The sequence below is a fragment of the Apteryx mantelli genome, chromosome Z (assembly GCF_036417845.1).
Source record: "Apteryx mantelli isolate bAptMan1 chromosome Z, bAptMan1.hap1, whole genome shotgun sequence".
In the NCBI taxonomy this organism is placed as follows: Eukaryota; Metazoa; Chordata; class Aves; order Apterygiformes; family Apterygidae; genus Apteryx; species Apteryx mantelli.
Window position 1 is genome coordinate 11,092,980 of NC_090020.1, and position 25,657 is coordinate 11,118,636.

General features: G+C 43.7%; 1 protein-coding gene across 4 annotated transcripts in view; it reads right to left on the reverse strand.

The window, feature by feature from the left end:
* Nucleotides 1-331: 331 nt before the first annotated feature.
* Nucleotides 332-25,657, reverse strand: part of PIGG (phosphatidylinositol glycan anchor biosynthesis class G (EMM blood group)) — a 102,612-nt gene continuing 77,286 nt past the window's right edge. For 2 of the 4 annotated variants that reach the window (XM_067315567.1, XM_067315564.1), the window contains one exon: nucleotides 332-2,622. In XM_067315567.1, the coding sequence (XP_067171668.1) occupies nucleotides 2,397-2,622 (226 nt within the window). In that variant the 3' untranslated portion in view covers nucleotides 332-2,396. Of the gene's footprint in view, nucleotides 2,623-2,875; nucleotides 3,114-4,872; nucleotides 4,982-25,657 lie in introns of those variants that run through there. The other 2 variants (XR_010886856.1, XM_067315566.1) reach the window with 2 other exon arrangements.

Below are 25,657 nucleotides of genomic sequence, written 5' to 3' on the forward strand. Positions count from 1 at the left end.
AAAAAAAAAAGAAATCAAAACTAAGGAATGAAAGATCTCGTGAACATCACCAAGAAATCCTGCATTGTTTTAAGATACTGTAACCCCGAAGCAACTTCCAGCCTTTCCGCCTCTCTGTGTTAGCATCCTCTCTCTTTGAGATTAATCACTTGTATTCTCTGTTAACGTGAGGGAGGACTGCTCAGGAATTAACCAAGTAAGCAAACAGAGAAGATGCCAACAATCCCCCTACTGTTGCCAGGCAACAAGTAACTAGGAAAATACTGAGAATGATAAAAATGGTACATGTGTATAACATTTCACAAACACAAAACATTTTAAATATTCAGTATTTTGCAGTGAAAAAACAATTTATTAGAAAAATATTTAATTTTCAAACTTTTAACAGGTCACAGTAAACAACATCCAAGATCCAGTAGTTTCTTCTCCAGCTGAACAGCATTACATGGCCAGAACACTGAAAATTCTGTGGTTATGCAATTCCAAAAAATTTCATTATTAGTGATTAATATGGCCTATTATTAATGCAAGTACTGCTGATAAAAAACAAAGGGCTGTTTTCTGAGATTAGCTGTGTCTGAAATATGAGATGAAAAGATTATCAGTGATCCTAATAAATGTGTTATTAGCTAAATAAGGCTCAAAAGCTTTTTGTTTTCAGATTCATAGCAAGGGGTAAAGTCCCCCATGAGCTCCTCTTCCAATAAACCTTCAATACATTTAGATTAAATCCTAACTGCTGCAAACTTGGACAAAAATAAGAGTCAAAAAGCCCATGTAAAGAATACTGATACTCAGAACAGTCATCGACATATATTTTCTTGACAGTAGCATAGAAAATGGCACTGTTATGAATTAGTTATGCCACATTTCCGGGAGGGACTAAGGGGAAGGTGATGTAAACACACATTTGATTCTGCTGGTAATGCAGCCCATTAAGCTGTTTCCCTGCTCAAGGCTCTTAACCTTCTACCCTAGTGCGGAAAACATGATCAAATGCTCAGTGCAGCAGCCACAAACCTGATTTAACATTTATACTTATTAATAAAAAGAAACACAACATTTTAGTGTTGCACAGAAGATTCATTACATTGTTAGCCCATAATGTTTCTTATCCAGTGCCTGAGGTGCAGAAGTGCAGACAGAAATCCATCACAGTTAATGATTGCACTCATCTTAGAGAGGAAATGATGCCTTTAAATAAATATGCTGCCTACACTAAACAAACAGAAAAATCTCTTACAAGGGATGTTTGTACAGTAATTCCATTATTTGATAATACATTCAATATATGCACTATAAACAAAAAAATGAAAGGTAAAGAATATAAAATCTTATGAACATGACCAACAAGTCTGCCTGTTTTTAGAAATCTGTACGCTAAGAAGGAAGGAAAATATTTTATTATGTGAAAGATTCTGTTCAGTACCCATGATGCACTGGTATGTATTTTTATTAAGGTATACATTTTAACATTTAAATTGCATTTATATAATTGCAAATATTTTAATTAAACTGGAAATATTGAGCAGTATGGCCTTTTGTCAAGTTTTGATGATCAAACTACCACTAGACTTGTTTTGGTCCATCTTTACTGCTTTTACTAGTATCTTCTTCCCACAAACATGAAAGTTCCTGTATTATATAGATGTATCAAATAAAAACTTTCCTAGCACAACAAGCTGATTAAAACAGGCTGTTTCTTATGTTCTTAATGTTTCTATGCTACAAGAAAAAAAATCAAATTTAGAAAGACATACAACTTATTCTACTGATGAAGCTTTACATAATGATACTACAAAAGCCATTCCTGTTTCTGAACTGTTTTGGAGGGATTGCATTTAATGTACTTAATGAACTTTTAGTCTTTCATCTTCTAAGTAAAGAAAAGTCAAACAGTAAAAATGGATATGAAATAGCCAACATTCAAGAATGACTGAATATGAGAAGCAGAGTGTTCATCTCTTTTCCTTGGACAGTATTTTTCTTTGAAGCTCAAGACTGCTCATCTCAATCCAAAGAAATCTTTATTCATTAAAAAAAAAAGGAATCGGTATTTAACATCTCTCTATGTAACACATTATAGATACAACTTTGTATTTGGTATACTGTAAAATTCACTATCATGTAATATTGTGACTCAGTTATTCAGTGAACACTATAATGACTGCTACAGAACAAAAGTTATTCATGAAAACCAGTTTATTCCAATTCAACAGTTTGAGGCGAACTCAGTTTAACACATGACAAACACCTCACACCCTATGTGATATTGGCTAAAATAAACAAGGTAACTCTTCTAGCTTTACATGACAGTTTAAAAACATTATTTTCCTTTTTCCATTCCAGTGACACACTGGACATCATGATGCAGACCGTCTACAGTACGTTTATTTTCAGTCTTGCACTTTGCGAGACTGGTTCTGATCCATGGCTGTGAAGAACAAGCAGATAACGGCTGTGATGAACACATGCATTCCCTCATAGAGCAGTTTTGGCGAGAAGACGCTCCATATGAACAGGTGGTAACGCAGGCTTGTTACCAAAATGATGTAGACGGCAACTGGAATAGAGCGTACTAGAGCATAGCAGAAGCAGCCGTGACCCATCGCTGCTGAATTCCTAGTAATGAAAACAGGGGAGATCATTTTCAGGCAAACACAGTAAAGATATCCTAGTTTCTCCACTTTTTAGCATTATTTCACAACACAAAGAATTTTCACAGACCTTCACCTTACTTTAAAAAAAACTAATTATTGATGCAATGATGTAACTAACAAAGCTTTCCCTTATCACCTCCATATATCCTAAAATGTAAGTGTGTCACATATTTGCATAGCAATTGTCACTGCAATAACGGCAGCAAGTAGTTCACCTCAAACTTGGAGGGCTCTGTGTTTCAGCGTGTTTTATTCTAATTGTTAAAGCCTCCATTAAGCCATTTTCAAGCTAGCTTCATCTGTTGTTGGCCTTCCAGTGCCTTTCCGCTGCATCTGGATGGTCACGGGCAGAGAAGATCTCACTGTCCCTTCACAAAGCTGCTTAGCCTGAAGAAGGGATGATCAGGTGGGGCCTGCTCTCCTCATAAAGGGCACAAAGCTTGCCAAAGAACCCTGCTGCCCGAAAGCAATGATTTGGTTAAAGCAACATAAAAATCATACTATTAGAAAACTTTGCAAAGCAGGCTTAACACAATCATCCCCCAGAGAACACCATATTAAGTTTACATGAGCTATCCATCACACTCCTGTCACAGAAGCACACAGCTAACTTAGCTGGGCCCACTGTATTGCAAGGAAAGTCTTCCCCATCTGTAACCTACTTGGTCCAAATCTGTCACATTCAGGTATTCTAGTGGGTGGCAGGTGTCAAATGATAATGGAAATGAAAGGGTTTTCTGCACTGCAGCGTTCTCCCTCCTCTGAGGTGCCAATTCCTTAGCAATGATGCCAGGTTGGCGTGTGTACCCTCCCCCCATACCAAATCTGCAGCAACTAAGTCACATCCAATTCAGATTCCTACCTGTTCAGACAAAAGACAAGAACAAGCTATCTCACTGCAATAATGCACGGAACATTTCCCTCTCCCCATCAAAATATTTTCAATACCCCAAAGAACACACCAGCAGAAAGTGGAAATGAGCTGCACTGAAATCCTGACCTGATACTCTGTTTTGTTCCTCCCCATTTTTAATTTTGATCTTGTTCCAAATAATACAAAATTTAAGATGACTAGCACCTCTATGAGATGTAAATAGTCACTTATGACTAAGTAAGCTACAGAATGCAACATTTTACATAAACCGTTACGCTTATTATTCTTCAAATCCAAATAGTTATGACCAAGTCTTGTTTTCCAATGAAGTCAAGAGCAAAATTCCCAAGGCCTTCAGCAGAAGGAAGAACAGGTCATGAAAGCAGAGTTGAAAAATGAACTAAGAACAGCAGGTGTGAATGGCTGCAAAACAAATACACTCAGTTCACAGAAAACTATTTCCCTAGCTGCTTATCCAAGAAAACTGTGACTTGAGAGTGAACTAGGTTCCTCCCCTCTTCTGCTTAACTATCACAGTGTTCAGTGAGCTTGTGCAAACAACCAGCTTTATGTTTAATAAGTGATTTTGTTGACAAGGATTAAGCAAACTGCAGTTCCCTCAGTCTTAGCTGTATTCAGGCTGATATGCATAAAAATAGTATTTGTAGAAGTTAGGTGATACAACTGAAAAAAACAAAGGAAATGGCTGTTGAGTGAGATAGGCAAACAGTCAATTTTTAAGGCTTTTCTTAAAATACAAATGAACTTCAGGGATCAGCTAGATGAAGGCTATCAGTGCCTGGATATCCATCACATTTACTAAGCGCGATGGGATTTTCAAGGAAAACTTAAAGGAGAGAAATGAAAAAGTCCATGAAGTTACGCATCCAACTCTTTCAAGAACTCTGCTTTTTAAATTTAATTTTAAATTCATATCTCTTTTCCCAATTAATGCTCAGCTAAGAATACATGTGGTACCTTGTGGAGTGAAAGCTCTTCTAATTGCAAATCAATGATTTTAAGATTTTTTAAAAGGCTGTTTCTTCAAATATGAAGAAAATGGTTGGAAGATTATTTGGAATGGAATCTGTGTGTTTATTTCTTTTGCTCAAAAATTAGGTAGACATAATTAGGTAGACGTTTTATACTAGATCTAGAGCACACTGAAAACTGTAATTTTATTATTAAGGCTAAAATTCTGTATTTTTGCATTATGATTACTAGCAAACAATACACAAGCTAGTAAGCGAGTGGTACAATTCTTTCTGCATTCTGACACAGTAATAATAATCAACTATTTTCTACTTGTACGATACCTTTATTTCCAAAAGGTCTCAGCACTCACTTGATCTCTCAACAAAACACAGTCACCCACCTGCAGAGGATAATCTTGGCAGCTTCACGGTATAATGCAGCAGCACAATTTAGAGAAGGCAATAGAAGCACACTGTATCCAAATTAAACTGTTAGTGGGGTTCAATAGCAGGACAATTCAATACATTTCGGAGCTGGTATAACAGCTCATTCCCCCTGTTGTTGCAGAAACAGCGCTGGAATGACTGAAAAAAGCAATTTGAACTACTCTGTTATCCTCACGCTAAGGCAACATCTTAGCTCTTCCAGCACAGCGCCTTTCTTCTTGCTTCTGGGAGGCACCGAGTCAACTGCACATCTAGGAAAAATGACTTTGTACGCTCACCTGGCTCATTCTGCGCACACACAGTGGCCACAGGGAAGAGGGTTAGGAGGCCACGAGGAAGAAAGTGGCCAGGGCTCGGGCTGCTGCCGCTAACATCGTGAAGACGACCCACTTGGTTCACAGCTGATTCCTGAGCGACTCTGAAAAACTCACGAGGGGAGCACAGAAAGCTGCCTGCGGCAGGCCACACGCTCATCCTGCTGCTCACGAGCCAGCGACGATTAACCTGGCAACCTCGCAGCGCTGCTTCAGCGGGAAGAAAGGAAGGACCCGTCTAAAGCATCATCCTGTAAATACTCCATACCGAACTGTCCCTGCAGCAATTAAGCCCTTTTTCTATTTGAAGAAGAGGAGCAGAAATAGAGGGATGTAAACTGTATGCACTACTTCCATGTTGTAACAGAATCAGTCCTTTATTCAGGCCTCAGTGTAATGTAGGAGTGAAAAAAGGAGCCAACCTCTAATGGTGAGATCATTTAGCAAGTTAACTTCTGGGGACTCTACTGGGGAATTAAAACATGTTAAAGATGGCAAGGCAAATCCAAACGTTAGTTCACTTTAATGTTGAAGACTGATAGATCCAGAAAGGTCAATGGCTTCAGAGACTTTTGAAGCAAAGAAAAAACAGGTTCACATTACTGAAAACTCCCTATTTAGAGGGAGTCTAGAGCACAGAGTCTAAAGCACAGTCTAGAGCACACAGACTTCTAGAGCACAAGGCTTTCAAGAAAAAACTTGCCTTTCAATTGAATATTTAATATATAGAAAAGGATGGCCAAGAAATTGTACTATCAGTGGGTTTTCTGCTTCTTTGGATCTCCTAAATCTTAACTGCCAATGTTTTGTCAACAATCTCACACCTCTCAATGCTTGTCTCTAACATGCTATTAAAATGGGTTACACACTACAATACAAGGTTTGTAAAATGAAAAAATTATGCTCACAAAAAACATGAAAAGAAAGCCACTCTTTTCTTGTGAAAGTATGTCTCCCATTTATACAGAATATTTGACAGATGGTAGCACGAGTTTCTTATTTTAAAATCAAGCCAAAAAAACTCCACAGACAGCCCTAGTGGTGCTTCCACAAGGAATTTAAAGAATTCACTACTTGACATTGTTCTAACCCTTGATCACAAAATCAAATAGACCTTTTAGAAAAAGGCACACATATGACTGAGGAATACCCCAGGGTTGTCATTTTTCTGGAACTGGAGAGAGGGGAGGGCGGAGGTGCTGTCTGGAGGGTTTTGCTATGAACTCTGCTGAAACCTTTCAATGAAAGTTAATCACTCTGGCATTTCTGTTCTTCGAGCTCCTCTGTTCTTGCTGAATATCACTGTCTAGATTACCTCTTCTTAGGGATACTGCATTTGCATATTTGAAGACAATTTTACTATATTAGTGGTAAATTTCTTCCTAGTCTTTCTGTAGTTTTAGTTTGCAAGATCTTCCTGTTTAGTGCTCTCTGAAAAAAATAGTTGGCACTTTGTTAATCTACCATGTATTTATTAATAAAAGGTTGCAGTCAGAAACAAACCCTGTAGCACTCCAAATGTCTGTGACATCTTATAGTACCTGTAATCTATAAGAAATTCCTCAAATCTAAGCCAAAATCAATTAGTTTAGCAAGCAAGAATGAATTTGCTATGCCTTTCCTACAAGCCTTACTCTCTCCTACTATAATTCTTATAGTGCTATTTTAGATTGTAGCACACAATCTTGCACTGTGATGAAAAAAGACTTGGTATTTTTAGCAGATCCAAAGGAGCCAAGAGTTCTTTGGAAATTTACATGATCAATCCTGGTACAGACTATCAGTCAGGACAGTCTTTTTCAATTATTTCTGCATTAATTCTGCAGGGCCACAACTTTTGACAGCACCTCCTCACAAATAGGCAGTTGTCAAAAGGGTCACTGTCAGCAAGCTAAAAGCGGATACGCAGTCTATACTACAATCAGGGAAAAGAAGGAACTTGGGGACCCCCACTGATTTTCCTCCACATTCCTTTTGTCAATAAGAAAGGTGGAGAAGCTAAAATTATCCGAGAAAGGCCAAATTTCTGAGTTAGAAAGTTACAGTGGATTGTACCATGTCCTGGAGTACAAGACATTCTCGTAAAGTCTTAGCTCTGAAAGGGTATTAAGCCCTGAAACTTCAATTCTCTTAATTTCAGCATCGAGAGGTGGAAAAATTCAGATCACCTCAGTGGTTTTGCCTGTTTTCACCGTTGGCATAATTGGTTGCTCTGGGAAGTTTCTGTCAGGGAATGAAGCATCAGGCACCCAGAAAAGGTAGATCCTTCTCACTGACCTCCACCATTAGCCAGCCTGCTCAGAACAAAGCTCTGTCCCGAACCTCTAAGACATGGGGCATATACCAACTAGGTTTCAGATTCCTTTTTCCTTTCTTCATTCAAGCTCAGCCCTGGAAGACAAACTGCTGTTCCAGAGGACTCCCTAAAGTGACACCTGATAAGATTTATGTTAGACTGCAGTTATGCTGTCACCTGGCAAGGAAGTCTGAGCAGGAACTCCGAATGGCTACTGTCATCATTTAACTGCTGGGACGATGGACCAATTGCACCTTTAGCCAAGGCTATAAACTCCTTTTAAAACCTTAGCAAAAGATGCCCACTAGACCCAATTCTTTCCCTGCACAAGCTGATTTCCCCAAACACTGGCCCTCTACCAATTAACTTTCAAAGGACTGGAAACCCTCTGCTTTTCGGATCCAGTGAAACCATCATCACCTTCCCTTACAGTAAAGGGAAAGCACTGTACAAGCTCAAACATCTATGTCTATTTCAGGTTTGCAGGCTAAGAGATAGTTAAGTTGCACTCCAGACAAAGTTAGGATGTAAACTCTAGGTTTCTTCACCACCAAGGAGCCTGAACATGGGCTGAAGCTTCTTTAACTTCTCCTTCATACAACGAAGTGACAAGCAAACACAGAAACATCTTAGAATACAGGTACGGACAATAATTTTACTAAAGCAGCAAGGAGCAGCAAATCATTCTAATAATAGGAGTCCAGAAAGCCAATCTTGATTAAAAGATCCTTACCGAAAAAGTAAGATTTCAGACATGTGCACTGACATTTAGCACTCCTTTTTAGTGGGTACCTTTAGCTCACAGAACCAGCTTACTCCATTTAAGCTACAACGGCTACGGATGAGTCCCATCCTTTGTTCAAATACAGGATTTGCATTAAATCTTAAGTGCTTTGCTTGTTATGTTTTTCCTCACACACTACTTTTGAGAAGGGCAATAGTGATAAGTATGCAGTGACTGTACCTGCCTGTTACTTCTTAGTCTTCAATATGCAAAATTATATATATATATATATATATATATATATATATATATATATATTTAAGAGTTATCACTGCCTCAAGCCTTCCCATAAGGCTGCTTTCACATTAATCCTTAGCAAGCATTATTCTGTGCAGCTCCAAGAAAACCAACAAAGTTAAACCAGTCTACCCCTGTTGATGCTGGTCCAGACATCCAAAGCAACGGGGTACAACCAAATCACTAAAATTCCTAACAAGCAAAACATAAATCATAATTATTTTACAGCCCAGCATAAGGCAATTTTCTACAAATCTCCTTCCAAAATTCACTTAGCATTTCTAAAGACTTCCAGTAGAAGAAAACCTGAAGCATTTTATATCAGCATCATACATGCAGGCAATAGCAAGGAAACTTTTAGCTTTATTTTCTATTAAGATGCAACCACAGGCTTTCCCACTCCCTTTGAAAACAAACAGCTCTTCTTCATCATCTTAGCTAAAGGTGTATAAAAAAATTACATCCAAAGATTGTTCTGGACAGGCAGGCTTTGAAGAGACTCAAAATAGATTGTTACAGGGTTATTTAATTAAATTCAAATTGACCAGTTCAGAAGATACCAGTCTAACAGGACTAAACAGTGTCACAAGGCATTTCCACAGCAGTGAGACACAAACTATTTAAGTAATGTTCACTCCTCTGCACTGAGGGCACAGTCACTTCCCTCTTGTGTTTTTCCATTACAGTAACCACTTTTAATCTTGTGACTTAGCTAAAGTAACAGCTCTCTCCTCAGACTACTCTTGCCACCCAATACAAGGAACATGTTTGAGAAGAACTTGTGCACTTCAAGAAATGGTGTGAGAAAATAAGACTGAAGAATCCTGGATAACAGTAGAGAAACAGTATCCCATATACAGCCCTATCCACAGCTACCAGACTCAAGAAGTCAGCTATGTTGGGCAGAGTCCAGAGGACAGAAATCTAATGGTGAAAAAGAAAAAAACCTGCAAGTCAGAGCTCAGATAATACTGTTCAAATGCAGACCAGAACTCCTCATCCTTTTGATAGCTTGCATGTTTCCTGCTACCCAGAAGCTGCCGATCAAACCAGAAGAACATGTCACTTTGACCAGCTCTACCACAACAAAATATTGTACCGGAAAGCAGGGCTTGAGTGGTGCTAGGAACAGGTGCTAGGGACAACCTTTAAAAGTTGTCACTGTACTCTGGAATTTGTGTTTTCAGCGAAAAGAAACTCAGCCTGAATCTCTAACCACCAGCCATCACAAGCACAGAGAAAACCTTCAGCGACATGGAATAGTGTGGACCACTGAGGGTGTGACCTCACCACTTCCTCAGAGGCAACTCACCAGCAGCGGTCGCAATTAGCCAACTTAACCTATTGCCATGATTCTCCGTCTCCAAACTCTAACGTTACCCTGTTTCAACTACACTCCCAGGCCAACTGCATGCTATTCATTGGACATTTCTGAAAGTCTCCAAATCAGAAATTAAGCAGGGTGCTGAGTGTCAAGCTGCCTGCCGCTAGCCAGACAGGCAACATCAAGCACAAGAACTAAGTCCCGAATCAAACTACTTCCAGTTACCATATTGTTTCCTGTACTGCTTATAGGATAGCTGACTAACTCATTAGAGATATTCTGGATAAAAAAACAGCACACTGGAGACAAAAGCATAAAAATTTCCAATATATTTCATTTCAAGTCTGCCCACAAATTAGCAAAACACTCCCCTGTCCTCCAGTGATTACAGAGAAAGTTAATTTACTTTTAGTTTTATAATGGGTTTGCCATGGTTAATTCTATTATCACAATATAAGTGTTGAAATCTCTTACAGAACTTAGACTACAAGTTCTTTCTGAACAAGAACTACTTAAGAAGTATTTGTAAAATGTTCTCCTCTATTCTGCTTTTTACTTTTCTTAAGAACATTGCTTCATTTATTCTATACAGCTGAGAATCACTATGGACAAAATCTTCAAACCTGTTCTGTTAAGAAGACAAATAACTCTTCAGCATCATCAGCGGATCCAGTAACTCCTTGAGATCCTATTATGGGAAAATCTCAACTCCACAAGAACAAGGGAAATTCTGTAAGATGCAAAGCACAGTCCACTTACAAGTTCTTGGATCATGCTAGACTGAAAGTAACAGCTATGCACAAAGTCCAATGTGTCTTCTGCACAGCTTGTGTGAACAAAAAAGTCAAAACAGACTACTTTTATTACAGTTCTCCCACTTACCACCATTTAAAATTAACTTCAGTCTTTTGAAGTAGTCTTGAAATCCACTGTCAAATCATGCTTGAAGAGATTAAGCCTTTTAAAGGCTATTATTTCAAAAAACATCTTCTGAGCTCAAGTTCTGGTCTTTCAAGGTCTTGAAAAGTACTGCCACATCTTGGAGCATTTTGGCTGCTCATATCCCATGCACTGGACAAGCAAAATCATGTCATCTGCAAAGACACTGGACCAGAAGGAAACAGTGCCAAGTATATTCACCTATCATGCATATGTCCCAGTAAAATTTGGTATGAAAAGGAGGTAAGAGCTCAAGTCCTTCTGCTCTATTGTTTCACCCATTAGCATAAATAGATCATATTTTATGGAAAAAACTCACTAGACCAGGTGAATACAACCAGAAGACATGACAGCGTTTTTTCTCTGAGAGCAATTTCACATTCTACAATACTTAATAATAATCATCTGATGCAGAAATAGCTTTAAGATCTCCACCTGACCATGAGGATAGGCTGTGGTCTGAATTCTTGCCATGTGGTTCAAAATATCAGCAATTCCCAGCAATATACTTAAGGATTCAGGGACACAGCAAGATAGGGCTATTAGCAGCAGACAGTTCAGTGTGACATCCAGAAACATTTCTACAAGAAAAAGGTATGTGAGCAAAAATCTATATATATGATTCTCTGTTTCCAGAAGAGTCCTTCTAAATGGCCCTGTTCCACCTTGAGCAGAAATAAACACCACTGAGAACCCCCTTATGACTTGTAGGGAAGGAATAAAGTTGCTGCTATGCTTCAATCTGAAGATTTCTGTTTCAGAATTAAGCCGAAGTAATATCAAAAGTACTGAAGACAAAAGAGATAATTCCTTGAGTATACTGCGTATATTGCGTGCAGTGCTTCAGCACATCACTACCAATTTTCTTCACATTATTATCTTTGCTGCATTGTGCAGTGGATTCCTCTTCACAGACTCATTATTCCTTATGGAGCAATGAGATGTACGTCTGGGACTATGCAAGGACTTGTTCAGCCGAAGTATCATACATTCCTCTGGCAAGTTTACAGGACTGTTGGAGTTATGACTAATTTGCATGAAGTTAAATAATTAAGAGCGACTATACTTATCTTTAGCATAAAACCTGTAGCATCCCACTTTCTCCTGTAACAATTACAGCAGGAATACAGCAGGGTCTGTAAACCCATGCCTTGGGGTTTATAAAAAGGACAAGACAATGCTAATATCACGGAGTACAAAAGACACAACATATAGACATGAATTCACCTAGGCAAGAAATAAGTGCAAAACCACATTGGTTTTTGGAGAAGATGCTACGGCAATCTAGTCACAGACTGTCCTCCTCACTGGATGCTAGCTGAAGAGAATGCAGAAAAATCAGCATGGGATTTTCCATGCTGTTGTTTTGGTCACGCTTAATGCTGGTTTGGGGTTCTGACACAGAAAATGTTAAGCTCACAGTGGACAGACAAGGCGCAGCTTCCAGAAGATTGCAGACGTTAGTCTGCGGTTTGAATCTGTTCTGCAGTGAAGGAATCTGAAAGGATAGCTCTGAGGAAACCAGAGTACTGAATATCACCTGCCAGACAGAGAGGGGAAGAGAGAGAGAAATGGGGACAGAAAGAAATGAAAGCAACAGAGAGAAAAGGGGGAGCGCAAGCGACAAAAAGAGAGTGAGAGCAAGACACAGAAAACGAGAGAGTGAAAAAGTGAGAGAAAGGAAGCAGGAGCGAAAGAGAGGGAGCGTGAGCAAGAGAGAATGAATGAGCAGGACAAACAAAAAGGGAGAGATAGAGAGAAAGGCAAGAAGAGGAAACAAGAGAAAGTGAGAGGGAGGGAGAGAGAAAAGGAGAGAGAGGCATGGAGAGAAAAGAAGAATGATAGGGAGAGAGAGAAAGAAAGAAATGGGAAGAGGGAGAGAGAGGAAGGGAGAGAGAAAAAAAAGAGGAAGAAAGCGACAGGGAGAAAGAAAGAGACAAAATGAGAGCAAGAGTGGGGGGGACAGAGAGCTAAGAAATAGGGAGAGAGAGAGAGCCAGAGAGAAAGAAAGGGAAACTAAAACAGATGAGGGAAGAGTGAGAAAACCAGACAAACACAAATAAACATATATGGGGAGAAAGGAGAGAGAAGGCGAGGGAGAGAGGGTGAGAAAGGGGGAGAGAGAGAGAGCACAATAAAAAGAAAGGGGGGAGAGAGAAAGGGGGGGAGAGAGAGAGAGAGAAAGGGGGGGGAGAGAGAGAGAGAAAGGGGGGGAGAGAGAGAGAAAGGGGGGGAGAGAGAGAGAAAGGGGGGAGAGAGAGAGAAAGGGGGGAGAGAGAGAGAAAGGGGGGAGAGAGAGAGAAAGGGGGGAGAGAGAGAGAAAGGGGGGAGAGAGAGAGAAAGGGGGGAGAGAGAGAGAAAGGGGGGGAGAGAGAGAGAAAGGGGGGGAGAGAGAGAGAAAGGGGGGAGAGAGAGAGAAAGGGGGGAGAGAGAGAGAAAGGGGGGAGAGAGAGAGAAAGGGGGGAGAGAGAGAGAAAGGGGGGAGAGAGAGAGAAAGGGGGGAGAGAGAGAGAAAGGGGGGAGAGAGAGAGAAAGGGGGGAGAGAGAGAGAAAGGGGGGAGAGAGAGAGAGAAAGGGGGGAGAGAGAGAGAAAGGGGGGAGAGAGAGAGAAAGGGGGGGAGAGAGAGAGAAAGGGGGGGGAGAGAGAGAGAAAGGGGGGGGAGAGAGAGAAAGGGGGGAGAGAGAGAAAGGGGGGAGAGAGAGAAAGGGGGGAGAGAGAGAAAGGGGGGAGAGAGAGAAAGGGGGGAGAGAGAGAAAGGGGGGAGAGAGAGAGAGAAGGGGGAGAGAGAGAGAGAAGGGGGAGAGAGAGAGAGAAAGGGGGGAGAGGGAAGGGGGAGAGAGGGAAGGGGAGGGAGCGAGCAAGAAAGGGGGGAGATGCAGAGCGAGAAGGGAGGAGAGTGAGTGTAGGTGAGGGAACGAGCAAGAAAAGGGAAATGGGGGAAAGAGATGAGAGAGAGAGAGGGAGATGGAGGTAGGGGGGCTGAGGGTATCCTGAGAGTGACGAGGGGAGCAAGAAGTGAGGGGAGCGAGAGACAAGGGGAGCAAGAGAAAGAGAGAGATGTGGGAATGAAAAAGTTGGAGGAGAGAGAAAGAGGAATATATAGAGGGGGACAGAAAGACTGGTAAAGAGAGAGTTAACAAGCTAGAGGGAGAGAGAAAGAGAGAGCTAGAGAGATAGAGCAAGCGGGTGGGAGAGAGAAAGAGAGAGTGCATGCAAGAGACTGGATTAGAGAGAGAGAGAGAGACCAGGCTGGAGAGAGGGAAAGGGGAGAGAAAGAGGAATAGGGGAGGGATCTGGGAGGGAAACAGCAAGAGGGAGGGAGGAAAAGAAGGTGAGAGAGCAAGGAAGGAAAAGAGTGTGAGGGGGAAAAGAGGAAGGGCATGAGAGAAATAGCAAGAGTATGAGGGAAGGAGCGACAGGGAGGGAAAAAGTGAGAGGGAGGGAGGGAAAGTGAATGCAGGGGAGTGAAAGAGAGCATGTGTGTGGGATAGGGAGAATGCATGCACCAGGAAGAGTCTGATGAAGGGAAAGAGCAAGGGAAAGAGAGGGAAAGAGAGGGAGATAAAGAGAATGAGTACACAATGGAAAGAGTGAGCACAAAAGAGAGTGAGTACACAAGAGGGAAAGGGTGTGAGAGGGAACAAGGGAGCACAAAGGGAAAGAGAGAGCTCAAGTGTGATGGAAGGAAAGAGCATGAAGGAGGGAAAGAGAGTGTGGGAAGGAGAGAGTGGGCATGCAAGAAAGAAAGATCACATAAGGGAAAGAGACCAGTGAGAGAAAGAGCACAAGGGAAGAAAGAATGCAAGAGGGGAAGAGTGAGCATAACAGAAGAAGGGGGGGTGGAGAAAGTGCAAGGGGAGAAAAGAGAGCCCAGAGAAAAGAAAGAGTGTAAGAGAGGAAAAGAGCACGAGGAGAAGGAAAGAGCGAGACTGAAACTGAAAGAGAGAATGAAACAAAGAGAAGGAGAAAGAGAGCAAGACAGAGACAGAGGGAAAGAGCGATAGGGAAAGAGAACAAGAATGTGAGGGAAAGAACGAGAAGTAAAGACAGTGAGCAAAAGGGAAAGAGACAGGAAAAAACAGTGAGAGAGAAAGAGAGCAAGTGAGAAGGAAAATAGTGAAAGGGAAAGAAAGCGAGCAAGAAGGACGAAGAGAGGGAAACAAAGCGAGAGGCAGAGAGGGAGAAGGAAACTTGCTTTCTTTGAGCAAGGAAGTGAGCAAGAGACAGCAAGCAAGAGAAAAAGGGAGCTAGTGAGAAGAAAAGAGAATGAGTGAGAGAGCAGGAGAGGCAGAAGGAGGGAATGAGAGGGAAGGAGTGAACAAAAGGGAAAGATGGAGCGAGAGGCAAGACAGCAAGAGGTAAAGCGATTGAGAGGGAAGAGAGCAAGAGGCAGAGGGGAAGGAAAGAGTGGAAGGAGGAAAGAGAGCAAGCAACAGGAAAAGGGAGTGGGAAAGAAAGCTAGCAGGACTGAAGACAGCAAGAGAGAGGGGAAGAAAGGTACATGGGAGAAGAAGAGCAAGACAGACATAGACATAAAGAGGGAAAGAGGTAGAGGGAAAGAGAATCACAGAATGACAGAATGGTTGAGGTTGGAAGGGACCTCTGGAGATCATGCAGTCCAGCCCCCCCGTTCAAGCAAGGTCAGCTACAGCTGGTTGCCCAGGACCCTGTCCAGATGGCCTTTGAATATCTCCAAGAATGAAGACTCTACAACCTCTCCGGGCAACTTGTTCCAGTGCTCCATCACCTTCACAGTAAAAAAGTTTTTCCTTAGGTTCAGACAGACCTTCCTGTGTTTCATTTTGTGCCCATTGCTTCGTCCTGTCACTGGGTACCACTGAAAAAAAGTCCAGCTCCATCTTCTTTACATCCTCCCTTCAGATACTAATACACATTGATAAGACCCCCTGAGCCTTCTCTTCTCCAAGCTGAATAGTCCCAGCTCTCTCAGCCTCTCATGATATGACAGATGCTCCAGTCCCTTAATTGCCACTGTAGCCCTTCACCAGACTTGCTCCAGTATGTCCACCTCTCTCTTGTGCTGGGAAGCCCAGAACTAGATGCAGCACCCAAGTTGTAGCCTCACCATGCTGAGTAGAGGGGAAGGGTCACCTTCCTCAAACTGCTGGCAATGCTCTTTCTGATGCAGTCCAGGATGCTGTCGGCCTTCTTTGCCACAAGAGTGCATCGCTGGCTCATGGCCAACTTGTTGTCCACCACAACCCCCAGGGCCTTCGCAGAACTGCTGGTCAGCCCTCAGCCTGTACTGGTGCATGGGATTACTCCTCCCCAGGTGCAGGACTCTGCAATTCCCTTCATTGAACTTCATGATGTTCCTCTCTGCCCATCCCTCTGGCCTGTTGCGGTCCTTCTGAATGGCAGCACAGCCCACTGGTGTATCAGACACTCCTCCCAGTTTTGTGTCATCTGCAAACTTGCTTAGGGTATATTTTGTCCTATCATGCAGCTCATTAATGAAGATGTTAAACAGGACTGAACCCAGCACTGACCCCTGGGGTACACTGCTAGTTACCGGCCTCCAACTAGACTTTGTGCCACTGATCACAACCCTCTGAGCTCTGCCGTCCAGCCAGCTTTCAGTCCACCTCACTGTTTGCTCCTCTTGCCCATACTTCCTCAGCTTGCCTAGGAGGATGTTAGGGGAGACGGTGTTGAAAGCCTTACTGAAGTCAAGGTAGACAATATCCACTGCTCTCCCCTCACCTACCCAGACAGTCATTCCATCGTGGAAGGCTATCAGGTTCGTTAAGTATGACTTCCTCTTCATGAATCCATGCTGACTACTCCCGATCACCTTCTTGTCCTCCATATGACTGGAAATAGTATCCAGGATTAGCTGCTCCATCACCTTTCCCAGGATTGAGGTGAGGCTGACCAGCCTGTAGTTCCCTGGGACCTCCTTCTTGCCCTATTAAACTATGAGGAAAAGAGAGCATTTGAGAAGGAAAGAGAGGCACACAGAAAGCAAGCAAGAGCAAGCAAGAAGGGAAAAGAGGCTGAGGAAAAGAGAGCAAGAGGGTAACAGAGCGAGTGAGAGAGAAAGAAAGGCAGAAGGAAAGAGAGAAAGTGAGATGGAGAGAGTGTGCATCAAATACAGAAAGGCAGAGGCAAAGAGAGGCAGCAAGACAGGGAGTGAATGTGATGGTAGGAGAGGCACAGGGAAACTGAGTGAAAGGGAAAGAGAGCAAGAAAGTGGGAAAGAAAGCTAGGAAGGGAAAGAGGTAGAGGCAAAGAGAGGCAGAGGGAGAGACAGTGAAAGGGAAAGGGATGGAGAGAGGAAGAGAGCAAGCAAGAGACAGGCAGGGGGAAAGAGAGACAGAGGGAAAGGGAGTGAGAGGAATAGTCAGCAAGGGAGACAGAGAGCAAGGGGAAAAGTAGAAGCAGGAGAGAGACCAAGAGTAAGAGGGAAAGACAGAAAGTGGGAAACAGAGACAGATGGAAAGAGGAAAATTAAGAAGGAAAGAGAGCGAGCAGAAAAGCAAATAAACCAGAGAGGTGAAAAAAAGTGACAAAAAGAGATAAAGAGAGTGAGCCAGAGGGGAAGAGTGAGAGGGAAAGAGAGGCAGATGGAAAGAGTTATTGAGAGGGAGAGTGTGTGTGACAGGGCAGAGAGACAGCAGGAAGAAAAGAGGGAAGGATGAAAGCAAGAGGGAAATAGAGTGAAAAGACAGAAAGCAAGAGGGAGAGAGAGGTACAGGGAAAGAGAGCAAGAAGGAAATACCAACAGAAGGAAAGACACCAGCTGAGAGGAAAGACAGCAAGCAAGGCTAAGAGGCAGAGGCAAAGAGAGGCAGAGGGAAAGCGTTTGAGAGAGAAAGAGAGCAACAAAAAACAGAGAAGCAGGGAAAAGGAGAGCAAGTGAAAGAGAAGGATTGAGTGGGAAAGACATGGAGCGAGAGGGAAAGGGCACGCAAGGGGGAAGGAGTGAGGTAGAAGGAAAGAGAGTGAGTATGAGGGAAAGGGAGCAAGACAGAGAGCAAGTGAGAAGGAAAGAGAGGCTGAAGGAAAGAGTGAGAGGAAAAGATAGGCAGAGTGAAAGAGAGCAAGGAAAAGGGAAAGAGTGACTGAAAAAGGAGCATGTAGTAGACTGAGTGAGAGGCAGGGAGAGGGAAAGAAAGCAAGTGAGAAAGTAATGGAGAGGGAAAGAGCAAATGGAAAAGAGTGAGAGGGAAAGAAATGCAAAGGTAAGAGAGGAAGTGAGAGGGAAAGATCGAGCAGCAGGCAAGGAGAGGCAGAGGGAAAGAGTGAGAGAGGGAGAGTGTCAGAGTGACAGCGAAAGAGAGAAAGAGGAAGGGGAAAAGAGTAAGCAAGTGGGAAAGAAGGAGAGTGAGGGGCAAGGAAAAGTAAAGGGAAAGAGCAAGTGAGAGGAGAAGACAGTAAGAGAGAAAGAGAGAGGAAGGGGAAAAGAGTAAGCAAGTGGGAAAGAAGGAGAATGAGGGGCAAGGAAAAGTAAAGGGAAAGAACAAGTGAGACGAGAAGACAGTAAGAGGGAAAGTGCTCAAGAGGAGGGTGGGAAAGAGAGCAAACAAAAAAGGAACAAGAAAGAGGGAAAGACATCAAGAGGGAGAGAAAGACAAAGGGAAAGAGAACAACTGAGAGGGAAAAAGCCAGACAGAAAGAGTGATAGTGAAGGAGACAGAGGGAAAGAGAAGGAAAGACAAGGAAAGGGAAAGAGTGGGAGGCAAAGACAGCAAGCAATAGAGAAAGGGAAAATGACAGACAAAGAGAGACAGAGGGAAAGAGTGAGCAAGAGGATGAGAGAGAGCAAGAGGGAAAGAGAGAGTGAAGATAAAGTGAGAGGGAAAGAGCATGAGAGAAGGATAGAGAGGAAGCGAGAGGGAAAGAGAGAGGGAAAGGGAGCAAGTGAAAGAGCAAGGGAGGTATGAAAGTGAAAGAGTTTCCCTCTTGCATGCAAGAGGGGAAGCAGGGAAGAGGGGGAAAGCACATTTGAGAGAAACAGAGGGAAGAGGGGAAGCATAAGAGAGGAAAGATAGCAAATGAGAAGGAAAGAGTGAGCAGGAGAGGAAAAGAGAGAGAGAGGGAGAGGGATGGAAAGCATGACAGAGAGATGGAAAGTGTATGAGAGAGAGGGAAAGCACCTGCCAGGGAGAGGGAAAGAGCATGCATAAGAGAGGGAAAGCACACACAAGGAGTGAAAACTGTGCCTGAGATAAAGTATGTCAGAAAAAGAAATGGAAAGTTCTAGAGATCAAGAAAGAGAGAAGGAGCAAGAGAAAAGAAAAGAGAGAGGGAAACATATAACAGAGAGGTAAAGCATGTGAGAGAGGGAGAAAGCACATGCAAGGGAGAGGGAAAGCATGTGGGAGAGGGCAAGAGCACATGAGAGAAACCACGCAAGAAAGCACAAGAGAAGGAAAGTGTGCGAGAACAAGAAAGCTCATATGCAAGAGAAGGAAAGTGCGAACAAGGGGGAAAGAGCGCACAAGAGAGAAAGTGCATGTGAGAAAGAGGGAGGGAAAAGGAGAGAGCCAGAAGAAAAGAGCAAGAAACCAAGAGGGAAATAGTGAGAGACAGAAAGAGTATGCAAAGAAGGAAAGCACAGGAACTGTAAAGCACACAAGAGAGAGGGAAAGAGTGCATGAGCAAAGAACAGAGTGCATGAGAGGGGGGGAAGAGCATGCAAGAGACAGAAAAGCACATATGATAGAGGGGGAAAGCCTGCAACAGAGAGAGGGAAAGCATGCAGTAAGAAAAAGCAAGAGAGAGAAAAAGTGCATGCAAGAAGGGGAAAGCATGTGCATAAGGAAAGCACGCAAGAGAAGTAAAACACTCATGAGAGTGAGAGAAAAGGCAGAGAGAGGAAAAGCACATGGGAGAGAAGGAAAGCATGCAAGAGACAGGGAAAGTGCACGCAAGAGGGAGAGGGAAAGCACATGGGGGGGATGGAAAGCATGCATGAGAGAGCAAGGGAAAGTGCACAGGAGAGAGGTAGGGACAGTAAGAGAAAAAGTGTACAAGAGAGAAGGAAAATGCATGCAAAGTGGAGAGGGAGAGTGTGCAAGAGAGACAAGATGTGCATGCACAAGAGGAAAAGAACATGTGAGAGGGGGAAAGCACTAGAGAGAAAGGGGGAGAGAGAGGGACGGACAGAGTGCAAGAGAGACAGGGCATGAGAGAGAAGGAAAGAATGTGAGAGAAAGAGAGACAGAGAGGTAAAGAGTGTAAGAGATCGAAAACGTGCACAGGAGAGAGAAAGCACGTAAAAGAGGTTCAAGAGACCACAAAAGGGAAAGAACGAGAGAGAGAGAGCAAGAGTGAGCACAAGAGGGAAAGCGCAAGTGAGAGGGGGAAGAGCAAGGGAGAGGGAAAAAGCACACAAGAAAGAGGGTAACTTGTGCCAGAGAGGGAAAGCACCTCTGAAAGAGAGAGAAGGAGGGAAAGCACGTGAGAGAAAGGAAAAGCGTGCAAGAGAGTAAGGAAAGAACGAGCAAGAGAAAATGATATCATGAGAGGGAAAGCACATAGGCAAGAGTGAGGGAAAGCATGTGCTCAAGAAAAGGGATGTGTGAGAGTGAGAGGGAAAGCATGCAAGTAAGAGGAAAAGCATGCATGAGAGAAAGTGCACGAGACAGGGAATGGGCACCTGAGAAAGAAAGCATGAGGCAGGGAGTGCGCAGGAGAGACGGGACAGTGCACTAAAGAGAGAGAGAAAGTGCAAGAGAGGAGGAGACCATATGTGCATGAGAGAGGGAAACTGTGCAAGACAGGGAAAGTGAGAGAGAGAGGGAGAAAGAGGGAAAGTGTGTCCACAAGAAAGGGGGGAAACATGAATGAAAGAGAGAATGCTTGAGATAGTGAAAAAGAGGGAAGAAGCGAGATGGGAGTGGTGGGGAAGCATATCACATATGAGAGAGGGAAAGCACGAGAGAGAGAGAGAAAGGGCATGATAGAGAGAGACACATGACATGACAGAGGCAGAGGGAAATCACGCACAAGAGAAAAAGGGAAAGTAAATACAAGAGAAAGAGGTACAGCAACGTGCAAGAGAGAGAGAGGGAGTACACCAGAAAGGCAGGGAAAGTGCACGTGAGAGAGGGAAAGTTTAACAGAAAGAGAGGGAAAGTGTGTCAGCAAGAGAAAGGGAAATGATGACAGTAAGAGAAGGAGAGGGAAAGAGAATGCGAGGGAAAATGTGCAAGACAAAGGGAAAGCATGTGAGACAGGGGAAGGAGAGAGAAATAGAGAGGGAAGGCGTGTCAGAGAGAGGGAAAGTGCAAGAGGAAAAGCATGAGACAGCAAGTACCAAAGAGTGCAAGAGAGAGGGAAAGAGCATGCGAGAGAAAGGGAAAGTAGACATGAGAGAGAGGGAAAGCTTGCAAAAGAAAGGGAAACAGCACACAAGAGAAGGAAGGAGCCAGTGAGGGAAAACATGAATGAGACAGAAAGGGAAAGTATGTGTGAGAGAAGGAAAGCATGAGAGAGGAAGAGATAGCATGAGCAAGGAAGAGAGGAAAATCACAAGACAGAGGGAAAGCCCCTGAGAGAGCAAGAGCGTGAAAGCACACATGCAAGAAGGGTAAAACTCTAGAATGCAATAAGGAAGGAAAGAGCGAGAGAGCAAAAGGAAAAGAGGGAGAGAGAGGGAAAGCTTGTGAGAGAGAGTGTGGAAAAGCATGCAAAAGAGCAAGTATGTGTGAGGGAAAGAGGGAGAGCTCAAGCGATCATGAAAGAAGGAAAGAGCGAGAGAGAAAGGGAAGAGAGCTAGAAGGAATGAGTGAGAGGGAAATAGTGAGAGAGAGAGAGAAACCACCTGATAGAGGGAAACTGCAAGAGAGAGAAATGCGCGAGAGAAAGGGAAAGTGCAGGAGAGCAAGAGGGAAAGCATGTGTGAGAAAATAGCTGCTAGAGGGAGAAGGGAAGGAGAGAAAGCAGGAGAGGGAGAGAAAGTGTATATAAAAGAGAAAGCACACAAGACAGGAAGCACATGAGAGGGGAAAGAACAAGAGAGAGAGAAAAGCTTGCAAGAGAAAGCACGAGCAAATAAGAGCAAAAGCACTCGAGAGAGAGAAAGCATGTGCAGGAGGGAGGGAAAGTGTGCATGAGAGAGAGGAAAGGAACACAGAAGAGGAAAAGCACAAGGAGGGGCGAAGCACACTCGCAAGAGAGGGAAAACACACCTGAGAGAGAAAAGTAAAGCCTGACAGAAAGCCCAAGAGAGGGAAAATGCATGTAGTAGAGAGGGAAGTGCATGCAAGAGCAGAAAACCATGTGTAAGAAAGACAGCACATGCAAATGTGAGAGAGAAAGCATGACTGTAGGACAGCATGAGCATGAGACAGAGGGAAAGTCCAAGAGGGAAAAAGGGAGAGCAAGAGAGTGAGAGGAAACAACAGGGAGAGCAAAGAGGGAAACAGTGCATAACAGAGGGAAAGTGAGAGGGAGAGATGGAAAGGGCAGATGAGGCAGGGAGAGCAAATGAAAAAGTGGGAAAGAGCAGGTGAGACAGAAAGACAGAGCGCATCAGGGAGAGAAAGCCCTGGCAACAGGGAGGGGAAAGCATGGTCACAAAAGGGAAACAGTGTGCCTGACTGGGAGGAGGAGTGTGAGAGAGAGGGAAAGCACATGAGAGAAAGTACGTGTGAGAGAAAGATCAAGAGACAGAGCGTGCACAAGAGAGTGAGAGAGAGAGGAGAAGCATGGAAGAGAAGGAAAGTGCACACAGGAGGGAAAGAGCACACGAGAAAAAGAGGGAAAGCACACAAGAGAGACAAAAAGGGAAATTCAAGAGGTCAAAAAGAGGGACTGAGCAAGACATAAGAAGTGGGAGAGAGAGCATGAAACAGAGAGAAAAGGAAACAGAATGGGAGGGAGAAAGAAAATGTGCAAGACAGCAAAAATGCATGTGAAATCATTCAAGAGAGAGGGAAAACACATGCAAGGGAAAAGGAGGGCTCAAGAGATTCAAGAAAGAGGTAAAGAACCAGAAAGAAGAAATAGAGGGCAGTGAGCAAGAAGTGAGAGGGAAAGACTGAGAAAAGAGAGAGAAAGCATGACAATGGGGGAAGTGCATGAGAGAGACAGCAAGTGCAAGAGAGATAGCAAAAGCCCCCACCACCAAGAGAGGAAAACTGCATGACGCAGAGAAGGAAAACACACATTACCAAAAAAGGAGAAGCATGCACGAGATGTACAGAAAGCATCAGAGAAAACACAAGGGAAAGAAAGCCCAAGATAGAAAGAGCAAGCACGCAAGAGGGGGGAAAGTTCACAAGAGAGAGGCAGAAAGGAGGAGAGCGGGCTAGGGAGAAAAGCACATGGGAAAGCATGAGCAAGTGAGAGAAAAACTGCATGAGAGAGGGAAAGAACGCAAGAGAAAGAAAGCACAGAGAGAGATAGAAAGAGTGCGCACGATGGAAGGAATGAAGGGGAGAGAAGGAAAGGGCGAGTGAGAGAGGAAAGGGGCACATACAACACAGACAAAAAGACCACGTGAGAGGGAGAGAGAGAGAGAAACCAGAGAAAGAGAGGGAATGTGTGTGACAGGGAAAGAACAAAACAGAGAGGAGGAAAACACAGAGAAACAGAGGGAAAACAAGTCAGTAGGAAGGTGATGGAAAGGAGAAGAGGGAGAGGAAAAGTGAGAAAAACTGAGTGGTAAACAGCATGAGAAAGAGGAAAAGAGGGTTGTGAGAAAGCGGGAGGAGGCATGCAAGAAAGGGGCAAAAAACAGAGAGGGAAAGGGTAAGAGAGAAAGCATATGCAAGAAAGAGAGAGGAAGCCTGAGGGACCAGGAAAGACAGAAAGACCAAGAGAGAAGTGAAAGACTGTGAGGAAATGAGCAAGAGACTGAGAGGGAAAGAGCAAGAAAGCAAGAGGGAAACAGTGTGACATACAGGGAAAGCATGAGAGAGAGGAGGAAAGCATGTGACAGAGAGGAAATGCAACAATGAGACAGAGAGGAAGACTGTGTGTGAGATATAGGGAAAATGCATGCAAGAGAGGCAAAGTGCACAAAAGAAACAACAAGAGAGAAAGCGTGAGAGAGGAAAAGGGCGCACAGGAGAGAAAGCAAATGAGAGAGGGAAAGCCCACATGCAACAGAGAGGGAAAGCATGCATGTGAGAGAAAAGCGTGCAATAGAGAGAAAGCACGAGAAAGAGAGAAGGTGGCAAGAGAGAGCATGAGAAATGGAAAGTGCATGCAAGAGAGGGAAAGCACATGCTAGACAGGGAAAATGCCTGGGAGAGGGAATCAGTGTGAGAGAGGGCGAAAGCACACAGGAGGGAAGAAAAGAGCATGACAGAGAAAGAGCATCAAAAAGGGAAGGAAAGAGCATGCAAGAGAAAGGGAAAGCACTTGAAACACAATACACAAGAGAAAAGGTGTGTGTGTGAGAGAGAGAGAGGGGGAAAGTGCATGCACGAGAGAGGGAGGGCTCAAGAGATTCAAGAAAGAAGAAGCAACAGCAAAGCAAGAGAGCAGGAGGGAAAGCATGCAAGAGAGACAGAGAAAGCGCTGCCACAGAGAGAGGGAATTCTCCTGATACAGAGGAGGAAAATACACAAGACAGGGGAAGTGTGCAGAGATACAGACACAAAGCATGTGAGGGCAGGAAAGTAGGCAAGACAAGGCATGAGAGAGAGAAAGCCTGAGACTGAAGGAAAGAGCAGGCAAGAAAGGGACAGTTTCGGGGGGAAAGCACAAATGAAGAAGAAGAAAACTGCATGGGAGAGAGGGGGAAAGCGTGCAAGAGAGACAAAAAATGCATGAGAGAAATGGAAAGAGTACGCAAGGGAGGGGAGGAGCAAGAGGGAGAGAGGGAAAGGGCAGAGATGGCAGACAAAAAGCCCACACGGGAGAAGGGGCGGGGAGTGTGTGACAGAGGGAAAGAACAAAAGGGAGAGAAAAGGACATAAAGAAACAGAGGGAAAACAAGTCATTAGGAGAGTGATGGGAAGGAGGAAAGCGAGAGGAAAAGTGAGAAAAACTGAGTGGGAAACAGCATGAGAGAGAGGAAAAGAAGGTTATGAGAGAGGGGGAAGGATATGCAAGAGAGAGGGAAGGGACAAAAGAGAGGGAAAGGGCAAGAGAGGAAACGCATGTAAGAGAGAGATCAGGAAAGACAGAAAGATCAAGACAGAAATGTGAGACCATGAAGGAAATGAGCAAGAGAGTGCGAAGGAAAGAGCAAGAGAGAAATTGCATGACACACAGGGAAAGCATGAGAGAGAGAAGGAAAGCATGTGACAGACAAGAAAAGTAATCATAAAACAGAGAGGAAAAGCACGTGTGAGACGGAAGAAAATGCTTGCAAAAGAGAGGGAAAGAGCACAAATTAAAGAACAGAGAGAAAGCCCAAGAAGGAGAGAGGGAAAGAGTGCACACGAGAGAGACGCGTGCAAGAGAGAGAAAGCGCAAGAAAGTAAGAGGAAAAGCGTATGAGAGAGAGGAGAAGAGGGTGAGAGAAAGAGCATGAGAAAGGGAAAGTGCGCATGAGAGATGGAAAACACATGCAAGACAGGGAAAATGCCTGGGAGAGGGGGAAGGCACACACAAGAGAAGGAAAGTACATGACAGAGAGAAAGAGCATGAGAAAAGTAAAAAAAAAAAGCACAAGAAAGGGAAAGAATGCATGTGAGAGAAAGGGAAAGCATTTAAAGGAGGGAAAGTATGCAAGAGAAAACGTGTGAGAGTGACAGTGTGAAAGTATGTGCGCAGGAAAGGGAGGGCTCGAGAGATTCAAGAAAGAGGGAAGGAGCAGAAGAGCAAGAGGCAATGAGCAAGAGAATGAGATGGAGAGCGCGCAAGAGTGAGACGGGAAAAAC